General features: G+C 33.6%; 1 protein-coding gene across 1 annotated transcript in view; it reads right to left on the bottom strand.

Annotated features, from left to right (window-relative positions):
• Positions 1-12,111, bottom strand: part of HSPA4L (heat shock protein family A (Hsp70) member 4 like) — a 55,974-nt gene that overhangs the window by 27,394 nt on the left and 16,469 nt on the right. The window contains exons 5-11 of the mRNA XM_007999757.3: positions 9,922-10,021; positions 9,272-9,405; positions 7,315-7,559; positions 7,101-7,177; positions 5,985-6,136; positions 5,423-5,529; positions 3,090-3,223 (exon numbers count right to left, since the gene is read on the bottom strand). Of these exons, the coding sequence (XP_007997948.3) occupies positions 3,090-3,223; positions 5,423-5,529; positions 5,985-6,136; positions 7,101-7,177; positions 7,315-7,559; positions 9,272-9,405; positions 9,922-10,021 (949 nt within the window). The remainder of the gene's footprint in view (positions 1-3,089; positions 3,224-5,422; positions 5,530-5,984; positions 6,137-7,100; positions 7,178-7,314; positions 7,560-9,271; positions 9,406-9,921; positions 10,022-12,111) is intronic.

The raw sequence follows: 12,111 nt of genomic DNA, 5'->3' as shown, positions 1-12,111 counted from the left end.
AAATTGAGGCAATAATTAATAGCCTACCAACCAAAAAAAGTCCAGGACCAGATGGATTCACAGCCGAATTCTAACAGAGGTACAAGGAGGAGCTGGTATCATTCCTTCTGAAACTATTCCAATCAATAGAAAAAGAGGGAATCCTCCCTTACTCATTTTATGAGGCCGACATCATCCTGATACCAAAGCCTGGCAGAGACACAACAAAAAAAGAGAATTTTAGACCAATATCCCTGATGAACATTGATGCAAAAATCCTCAATAAAATACTGGCAAACCAAATCCAGGAGCACATCAAAAAGCTTATCCACCATGATCAAATGGGCTTCATCCCTGGGATGCAAGGCTGGTTCTACATACGCAAAGCAATAAACGTAATCCAGCATATAACAGAACAAAGACAAAAACCACATGATTATCTCAATAGACGCAGAAAAGGCCTTTGACAAAATTCAACAGTCCTTCATGCTAAAAACTCTCATTTGGTATTGATGGAACATATCTCAAAATAATAAGAGCTATTTATGACAAACCCACAGCCAATATCATGCTGAATGGGTAAAAACTGGAAGCATTCCCTTTGAAAACTGGCACAAGATAGGGATGCCATCTCTCACCACTCCTATTCAACATAGTGTTGGAAGTTTAGGCTAGGGCAATCAGGCAAGAGAAAGAAACAAAGGGTATTCAGTTAGGAAAAGAAGTAGTCAAATTGTCCCTGTTTGCAGATGACATGACTATACATTTAGAAAACCCCATCGTCTCAGGCCAAAAATCTCCTTAAGCTGATAAGCAACTTCAGCAAAGTCTCAGGCCACAAAACCAATGTGCAAAAATCACAAGCATTCTTATAAACCAGTAACAGAGAGAGAGCCAAATCATGAATGAACTCCCATTCACAATAGCTTCAAAGAGAATAAAATACCTAGGAATCCAACTTACAAGGGATGTAAAGGATCTCTTCAAGGAGAACTACAAACCACTCCTCAGTGAAATAAAAGAAGTCACAAACAAATGGAAGAATATACCATGCTCATGGATAGGAAGAATCAATATCGTGAAAATGGCCATACTACCCAAGGTAATTTATAGATTCAATGCCATCCCCATAAAGCTACCAATGACTTTCTTCACAGAATTGGAAAAAACTGCTTTAAAGTTCATATGGAACCAAAAAAGAGCCTGCATTGCCAAGACAATCCTAAGTCAAAAGAACAAAGCTGGAGGCATCATGCTACCTGACTTCAAACTATACTACAAGGCTACAGTAACCAAAACAGCATGGTACTGGTACCAAAACAGAGATATGGACCAATGGAAGAGAACAGAGCCCTCAGAAATAACACCACACATCTATAGCCATCTGATCTTTGACAAACCTGACAAAAACAAGAAATGGGGAAAGGATTCCTTATTTAATAAATGGTGCTGGGAAAATTGGCTAGCCATAAGTAGAAAGCTGAAACTGGATCCTTTCCTTACTCCTTATACAAAAATTAATTCAAGATGGATTAGAGACTTAAATGTTAGACCTAATACCATAAAAACTGTAGAAGAAAACCTAGGTAATACCATTCAGGACACAGGCATGGGCAAGGACTTCATGTCTAAAACACCAAAAGCAACGGCAACAAAAGCCAAAATTGACAAATGGGATCTCATTAAACTAAAGAGCTTCTGCACAGCAAAAGAAACTACCATCAGAGTGAACAGGCAACCTACAGAATGGGAGAAGATTTTTGCAATCTACTCATCTGACAAAGGGCTAATAGCCAGAACCTATAAAGAAATCAAACAGATTTACAAGAAAAAAACAACCCCATCAAAAAGTGGGCAAAGGATATGAACAGATATTTCTCAAAAGAAGACATTCACACAGCCAACGGACACATGAAAAAATGCTCATCATCACTGGCCATCAGAGAAATGTAAATCAAAACCACAATGAGATACCATCTTATACCAGTTAGAATGGCAATCATTAAAAAGTCAAGAAACAACAGGTGCTGGAGAGGATGTAGAGAAATAGGAACACTTTTACACTGTTGGTGGGACTGTAAACTAGTTCAACCATTGTGGAAAACAGTGTGGCGATTCCTCAAGGATCTAGAACTAGAAATACCATTTGACCCATCCATCCCATTACTGGGTATATACCCAAAGGATTATAAACCATGCTGCTATAAAGACACATGCACACGTATGTTTATTGCAGCACTATTCACAATAGCAAAGACTTGGAATCAACCCAAATGTCCATCAGTGACAGACTGGATTAAGAAAATGTAGCACATACACACCTTGGAATACTATGCAGCCATAAAAAGGATGAGTTTGTGTCCTTTGTAGGGACATGGATGCAGCTGGAAACCATCATTTTCAGCAAACTCGCAAGAACAGAAAACCAAACACCGCATGTTCTCACTCATAGGTGGGAATTGAACAATGAGATCACTTGGACACAAGAAGGGGAACATCACATACCAAGGCCTACTGTAGGGAGGGAGGCGGGGGGAGGGATACCATTAGGAGACATACTTAATGTAAATGACGAGTTAATGGGTGCAGCACACCAACACGGCACATGTATACATATGTAACAAACCTGCACGTTGTGCACATGTACCCTAGAACTTAAAGTATAATTAAAAAAAAAAGACACAGTATTTTGCGTATAACCTACATACGACCTCCCAAATACTCTTAAGTCTATATCATCTCTAGATTAATTATGATACCTAATACAAAATAAATGGTATGTCAGTAGTTGTTATATGTAGTAGTGGAATAATGACAAGAAAAAAAGTCTAGACATGTTCAGTACAGACACTTGGTTTTTCCCTAATATTGGCTGAATCTACAGATGCCAAACTCATGAATACTGATGGCCGACTGTAATAAACCCTGCTGTCATTATAGAAATAAACTGAGCACTACAAATGCACATTTTAAAAAAGAGTATAAATATCTTTCTTTAAAAGTACAGTACTGGCTTAGCTGAAATGTCTATTTGTTTCCTTGATTCTAAAATAACACATTATTTATAAAAGGCCAAAATGTTATCGAAAACTTTTTTTTTTTTCTCTTACCAATTCTTGCATCAGGATAAGGCACTTCATGTAAATTAGTATAAAATGCTTCTAGTTCAAATGGTTCCTTCTTGTGGAAAGTAATGACTTTTGAGAATGGGGCAGGATGGTTCTTACAGAAAACTTCACATTCCCTAAAATGGAGTGGGAAAGACACTCATTTAGAAACAAATAGAAAGTTGCCTATGAACCTATTCACTGAATCCATTTCATTCTTAATACATTAGCAGCAACTGCAAAAATCTCTGCACAAATAAAAAGAGAAAACAATTATTGATTTTGTTCTAAACATGCATTGTGACAGATTTATGGCTCAAAGTTTTCATGATGTCTATCATAGTAACAGACAACTGTACACTATTAAAAAAAGAAAAATTACCTGAGAATATGTATATTTTAAAGTCAATGTGTAGGGTTTTTTTCCCTCACATCTGAGGGCCAAGTCTACCCATTAACTTCTAAAATACTTGCCACCTATTACCCTTTTAATTCTGGCTACCTTTAATAGAAACTTTTGTTTGCCAATAATTTTAAACCTACAGAAAGGTGCAAAATTAAAAATAGGACAAGGAACACTTGTATCTCTTTTACGTAGATTTGCTACTTCATTTGTTTCATCATCTGAGTGTACACACTTTCTGTGTATATTTTTCCTGAACCAACTGAGGGTTATACATACATTATGGTCCTTTACCCCTAAAAATGTCAGTGTGCATCCTAATAGGGATATTCTCTGATGCTGAACTATTCATATTTCAATTTTTGTTTTCAGTTGATATAACAATGTCCTTTGCAGTACTTTACCCCACCAAAACAGGGAGTTTTTAAAACCTACATAGCAATTCCTATTCTTAAATCATTTAACAGAAACAGTTTATGACTATTTGTTATAGTGGCCCAGAAACCAATCTTTAATACTATATTATCATCCTATTACTGTAAGTTTGCAAGATTTTAAAATCTTGAATCCTTAAACCTCTTACTCTATCCTAGTTTTCAAGAAACTACCAACACCTTCTACTTTCTTATTGTAGTCATTAGGCTATATTTACTTTTCAATTTAGCTCCCCCATATGTTTTCTCACAATTTTTTTCTGGATCACGTATACCTTGAAACTGAAATTAAATTTTATAGAATAATAATTCTTGCCTCAAAATTGACATTATCTGGGGCAGACAGGTGAAAAAATATTTAAAGAGAAGAAAACTGACATTAACACATGCCATTAAAATCCTTTACAAGACATTCAGATAAGGCTGATAATTCGTATTTTTGAAATGTATACAAAAATCTCGTTTTCTTGGGGGTACTTATGTATAGAACACAGAACAAAATTTAAAACATAACTTCAAAATGTAAACACACCATTATTCATTGTACAAGCTATACTTCTGAAAAGCAGGCAAGTAAAACGTTTGAAATATAAATTTTGATTCTGGTAGGGAAGCAGGCTACCTAAATCCTGGGCAGTTCATGGAAAAAAATGTAAACGTTAACACAAGCATGAAAATATTGTAGCTTATGACAGACAAAAACATTAATAACAAAGTACTTTTTTTTTTAATATCTGCATGTTCAATTGAAAGTATAGGAGAAAATGAGCTAAAATAGGCAATCTCATGAAAATTAATATGAATATAAACCGGTATCCTTTTAGTGAATAATTTGCCAATATTACTCAAAATAATGTGCATATTGTTTGGCTCAACAATTCCATTCCTACACTGCTATCTTACAGATACACCACGCACAACTGAACAAGGGTACGTGCACAAGGATGTTCTTACTAGCACTGTTTAAAATAGCAAAAATATGACTTAATACTGTATTGGTTAAATTTATTATGGCACATACAACTATTGAAAAAACAGTTACTGTGTGTTGACATGGAAAAATAAAACACAATATAATTTAAAAAGCTAAATTGCACTAGAGATTTATAGATAATTCTATATGTACTTAAAAAGTGTATGATTTATTTATGGATAGTCAAAGAAAATGACTGGACAGATAAACTAGCTGTTAAAAATGTTTATGTCTGTAAAATGGCCTAAGAGAGAATATGACAAATGCAGGTCTTTTTTATACTTCTATACTGTGATTTATTTGAAAATGAGCCTTGCTTTACTTTTATAAAAAACACAAATTTAAAAATTTGCCCAATTATGATTTATAGGTGATATATCATTTTTATATTCTTTTTTATCTAGTACATTATTTAAAAGTATTTGGCAGAATTTTAAGAAGTGTAAATTTCTCTAATTTAGAAAAGTAGGTTTAACTGGTTAAATATTTACGACAAGCTCTAATCAAGGTTTTAAAAATAACTTACCCAGTTCCATCTTCAAAAGAGGTCTTCCACCTTAATGTAATTGAATAGGGAACAAGGTCTGTTATGGAAAATTCACGCACTTTAAATGCTGGTGAGAGAATCGCACACTGAAAATAAGATGCATACCATATTTAAATCAACAAATATAAAATATACCCTAGATTACTCTGATTGAACTGCTTAAGAGTCCTCCTATTACAATTGTTACATTTTAAAAGTTACTGGTTTTTGGCAACGAGAAGTGAAAACTTAAAAGGGCCTGAGTACTCTTTATGTGACCTTACAAAAATTAACAACATCTTTACTCTAAAGGGATTTTAAATGGGCAGACTGCAAGAATTTGTAAAATTAATATTCTTTCAGTGTCATTACAGACACACTGTCCTATTATAGCTTAAAAATATAAATGGGAAAGACATAAGACTTATTTTTCAGAAATAACTTCAATTTACTTTAGCTTATTGATAAGTGGAATGGAACAGGTAACATTAAAAGGCCCCTTTGGATCTATCACTCATTTCTGGCAAAATACATACTCTACAAAATAAAATAACAATTATACCTGTAATGCACATCCTCTTGCAACAGCTTCATCAGCATTTAATGTGGTACTTATGTCTTTAAGAAAGAATTTAGTGATTTGTTCTTTCACTGCAGGAATTCGTGTTGCTCCTCCTACAATTTCTATACTACTAATGTCTTCCCGTTGTAAGTCTGGAAAATTTTTTTAATTGAGAAAAATGATAGTCTTTAAAAATCTCAACAGAAGGCTTTGTCAAGTACTTTTTAAAAACGTGGATTGACTTTTTACTTGTCAGAAAATAAAAGGAAAGAAAAATGCAATTTTTAGAAATAGATAACATTTAATAAATATTATTTATGTGACAGGCAATGCACTTGGTCCAACTTGGTACAGATAGAATGGCAATAGAAGCACTTCATGGGTTTTAAAGGAGCTTTTCAGAGTCCTTCAATTTTCTTATTTCTACCTCCTAAATCCCTATAGAAGATATTTTTGATTACCAAAATCCTTATGAAAAAGCAATCATGTCCCCATTTCTACATTAATTTCATTTTAGAATCATCTATAGTTTATGAACACTTCCAAATAGAACTAGCATGAGTCTTTTTGTTGTTGCTTTCATTTTTTGTTTTTTGTTTTTTTTGAGACAGAGTCTCACTCTGTTGCCCAGGCTGGGGTGCAGTAGGGCAATCTCAGCTCACTGCAACCTCTGCCTCCCAGGTTCAAGTGATTCTCTGGCCTCAGTCTCCTGAATAGCTGGGGTTACAGGTGTGCACCACCATGCCTGGCTAATTTTTGGAATTTTAATAGAGACGGGGTTTCACCATGTTGGCCAGGCTGGTCTTGAACTCCTGACCTCAGGTGATCCACCCACCTCGGCCTCCCAAAGTCTTGGGATTACAGGCATGATCCACCATGCTTGACCAGAACTAGCATGAGATTTATGATATAAACCATAAAAGGAGCCAGGAAGAATTCCCATAAACCCAGAATTATAGTGCCTTACTCTTATGAATAATGAGTTATAATCTTCTCCTCTAAAATGAGAAATATAAATCTTTTTAAATAACAAAGTTTATTCTTTTATCATTATCTACCCCTGCTAAGTAGGCAACATTATGGTACAGTTTTGATAGTCCAGTAATTTCCACTTACTAGCTTGTTCCATTACTGCTTTTAAAGGTGGTTCAACCCTGGCCAAAAGGGAAGCACACAGTTGTTCAAATTGAGCCCTGTGAGAAAATAAAATAAAATTCATAATTCTGGGATTAAAAGTTGAACATATCTTCTAAAACAACAAAAAAATCAGATATGATCTAAACATTATAAAATAAGTAAACACTTTTCAAACTAAAAACATACGTGGTACCTGTTCATTTTACTAGAAACATCAAGGTCATTCATGAAACACTCAATGTTCAATGGAAGATCTGATGCATTTGCACTCATTAGCTTCTTTAGTTTTTCACATTCCTGATATAAACGCAACAAGGCCCGAGAGTTTTCTTTCACATTTATCTTATATTTGGTCTTGAACTCATCACAGAAGTAGTCTACTAAAGCCTCATCAAAGTTCCTGCCACCCAAATATGGATCAAAGGTAGTAGCCAAGACCTGTTTAATTGAAAAAGCAGAACTGTATTTTCAGAATTATAGATTCTTCCAAAAAAAAAAAAAAAAAGAAAAAAAAGAAAAACCTCTAAAATAAAAAAGTTTAAAAATAAAAACGACTCTAAAAAAACTTGTCCAATCACAGGGGTGCTGAATGTGGAATCAGAGTTAAATTATCACTTACATTTAGCCAATGTATTCCCTTATTCTGAATTTTCTACTTTATAGTTACAGATCCATGTATCATAATTAAAAGAATTCTAATTCAGAAATAACTGAATTACAACAACTAAAGCCTCATTATCTCACTCACTTGGTTCTACAACAGCACTGAAAAGACAGACCTAAACCAAGTTTAAGAGAGCAAAGAAACAGTCCTAAGCATATAAACGAGAACAAAACATCCAAGAAAAGCAGATTCAAAGATTAAATATAAAATACCATAATTGGTCAATTTACAGATCAGAAATTAGGCCCTCTGACTATCACAAAACAAAAACAAAAACAAAAAACAAAAAACACAACCAAAAACTAACCAACAGAAAAAACCAGGTAACAATTTAACCAGCTAGTTGAGCAACAGGCTTCCCAGCAGAAGGGAGTCACATAAATTCAACACGATAGTTCTTGAAAACATGGGACCAAACATCTAGGCTCTCTCCCTAGGGTAAAATGACTACTTACAACAGTCACTAATAAAGAATTCTACTGTAGGTGTGGTTTTGCAGCTCTTTCTTTACAAGGTAGGTGGTGGGGTGGTAGTATGGTGGTAAATATCACAGGAGCATATGAGTGCAATCTGCGTGGAATGTTGCCCCACAGACTAGCATGGAGAATCCATGTACGGACCTCTCATGGAGTCTAGTATTACCCAAAATTAAATGCAAAATTATCTTGGTATATAACTAGTACAAGTGTGTATTTTGGGAAGAAGGGCTATAGCCTTGATCAGATTTTCAAGGGGGTCTGTGATCTAAAAATCGTATTTCACTACAAAGTTACCTACTAAAAAGGAAGGAAAAAAAACGTTCGTTTTAAAGTAAGTCAATATGTAAGACTAAACGCCAAGGATTAAGTCAATTTATGCTGAACATTACCCTATATTCAGTCTGAGTCATTTCCCTTTAATTTTTTGATTACAAAGATGTTATTATAGTAATACAAATTAAAACAGAATACTTTTGCAGTGTTGCAGTTTATCTCCTAAGTAAATTCTACTCTGCACATACAGAAGAGAGACCGTAAGTCTGGACAAAAGAATCAATGTAAAAATGATTATAAATCCTAATTAGTAAGAAGCACACAGAAGTAAAATTATGATTAGAATGCTTGGATAGAAAGGTTTCTATAATCAATGGGAATCATTTTAGAAAATGCTTCCTGTAATTATATTTATGGATAATTTATGCTCCCTGATAGATGACTTCATTAACAACCTAACAATAGAAACAATAAAAATAGCTAATATATATTACAGCAGCTACTCTATGCCAGGCATTCCAAGAATTTTGTACACATTAACTCATTTTGTCCTGAAAAATTATATGAGATAGTTACTATTGTTGTTCTCAGATAAACAAACTTAAGGTTTAGGGAGATTAAGTAACTTGCCTGAAGTCATAAAGGGGCAGAGCCAGGATTCAAACCCAGCTATTATGGCTCTTTAGTCTGTATTCTTAATATATGTAAATATAACAACCCATGTATTTACTTACTTTAAGTTTTCCTTTGTTAAAAGCACAAACCGAGACCTGATAGGCAGAATGTCCCATATCAATAAATACTACATTTCTTGGTTTCTCATCTAATGGGGGAAGATCCTGTTTATAAATTCCATATGCCAGTGCAACTGTATAAGAACAAAGAATTATGTTAATTCTAGCATAGTAATTACTTGGAAAACAAGAAATGTCACTTTGATACTGTACTTTAACATGCAGTACAGTAATACACATTATCTTCAAAGTAAATTAACTTTTCACAATTTGGTTAATAATGTTTTAACTTTACTTTTTCGTTACTCAACTACAACTCTGTAATAGTAAAGATCTGTAAAGCCATTAAGACATTTAACCTCTGCCAAAAAGTTGTACTACAAAGTAACAAGCTTATAAGAATCAGTACATACACATATACACATGTATTTATATGTATATATAATTTTTTTTAAAGGGACTGTGTGTAGCTCTGCCTCACAGGCTAAAGTGCAGTGGTATGATAATAGCTCACTGCAGCTTTCAACTCCCAGGCTCAAGCAATCCTCTTGCCTCAGAGTTAAAAAAAAATAATAATACTTTGTTATTAATTAGAAAAACACTGTAACAGTATTTTGCTTATAGTGATTTTCAAATTGCAAAGTGCTTACCTGCAGTAGTTTCATTCATCAGCCTTAAACAATTTAAGCCTGCAACCTGGGCTGCAGCCATTACAGATCGTCTCTCGGCATCAGTGAAAAAGCTAGGAATCTAGTATTTAAAAACAACAGTTAAGTATAATGTTTTACTTAAACATTTTGTCAACTGAAAAATATGAAATAATTACCCTAAAACTTATGTACAGTTTAAGGCAAATAATGATGTTCTAACTAAAGAGGAAAAATACTAGTGTTTTATTTTTTAAGTTTGACAATTTCTATGCCGTAAAGATCTGACCTAAAGTATGAATACTAATTTAAAGTAAGGTAATATGGCAGGGTTGCCTAAGTTTTGTTAATCTAAATACTTCCTGTGTTAGTCCGATCTATTAAAAATATATTTGCTCATCTTTCATAATAAAAAACTGAAAACTCAAGAGTCTGAAAATGAGATTATAGAAATATATTATGGTATATCCATATAATGGAATCCTATGTAGCTGTTACAAAGAATCAGGTAGATCTGAATTGTTAAGGAATTCTATCTTTATTGTGTTAAAAAGGGCACGTATAACATTACTTCATTATTGTGTGTATATACACCCAACCAGGAGAATATAGTTCCAACTGTTTAAAACAATTATATTTCAAAGGAGGGGAACTATATTGTAGGGAACTTGTGATAAATATGAATTTCCTTTAAAAATCACCAAATAACATTAAAAAATATACATACATACACACACACATATATATGTATATAGAATTTTTTTTTTTTTTGAAAGAGACTGTGTCTAGCTCTGCCTCACAGGCTGAAGTGCAGTGGTACAATCATAGTTCACTGCAGCTTTAAACTCCTGGGCTCAAGCAATCCTTTCGCTTCAGCCTCCTGAGTCGCTGGGACTACAGGTGTGTGCCACCATGCCTGGCTAATTAAAAAAAAAAAAAAACTGTACAGACGGGTCTCACTATGGTTGCCCAGGCTGTTCTCCAACTCCTGGCCTCAAGCAATCCTCCTGCTTTGGTCTCCCAAAGTACTGGGGTTATAGACTAAGCCGCTATGCCCAGCCCATTAAATACATCTCTATTTAAAAATTAAAATCAGTCCTAAAATGTATAAAGATGTATATATGTATAAACCCTAGTTTTATCAAACTAACAATTATTTTAATTTGGCATATAGACCAATTTCTAAAAAGCTATTAAGTGTATTTACATATAAAATAACTTGGGATCTTCCAGTTTTAAGTTTCAAATAAGTAGCTTCCTTTAATTTTATTGTTTTATGAATTTAGACATTTCATTGAACAGATTAACAACAGGAAAAGAATTTAAATTTTGCTCAATAAACTTGCTTATCTGATTTGGTATTATCCTCCTGACAAAAATCTAAGTTATAATGCATGGTTCATTTAATATTCATTGAGCACTTACAAACCAGGTACTTTCTCGCTACCAGGAAAATAGTGCACAAACCAGACAAAATACTTGTCCCTGTAGAGCTTACAATGGATCTACTGCACCAACCACAAAGTTAATAATGGTCAAAAGTTTGTATTACTCTGTTCTGACATGAATTTCTGACACAAAAGTAAAAGCAAGTATAATTAAATAGAAATGGATTTAAATTTAAGATGAATCTTTAAAATTTGTATGATTCTAATATATCCTTTCAAGTGGCAGTAAAACAATTATGAGCATGGGCTTGGGAATTAACTATCCGGCTCTAACACTGTATTAGTTAGCTGTGTTGATTTTGGGCAAGTTATTTGACATCTCAGTATCACAATTTTTGAATCTGTAAAAGTAGGGTTAATAATATCCCTACCTCACAGATTGCTTCTGAGATTAAATGGGTTAAAGTGCCAATAAATAGTGCCTGGTCAATGGTAAACTCTATTATTTGCTATTACTAAATGGCTAGAAAATAAAATATTAAGCTCTAATATTTTTCTCCCATTAAAAAATTCCAAATGCCTATGGAAAAAAATTGATTACTAAACTCACTGAAAAGTTCATAATCTGATTCTGTTTTTCTGATGACATGAGACTCCTGAACTTTTGTAGTCAAGTTTAATAGTAGGAATTTATCCATTTAGTTAACATGTAGGTAAAGAACCAGTTGAGGGTGTTTAATGGGACCTCAAGAGATAAGACAGGGTAAATAATTTAAATGTTTTGTTAAGAATCCTTAAAGAATTT

Source organism: Chlorocebus sabaeus, chromosome 7 (genome assembly GCF_047675955.1).
Source record: "Chlorocebus sabaeus isolate Y175 chromosome 7, mChlSab1.0.hap1, whole genome shotgun sequence".
NCBI lineage: Eukaryota > Metazoa > Chordata > Mammalia > Primates > Cercopithecidae > Chlorocebus > Chlorocebus sabaeus.
Note: the sequence above shows the minus strand (reverse complement) of the source record. Positions and strands in the feature narration are given on the sequence as shown.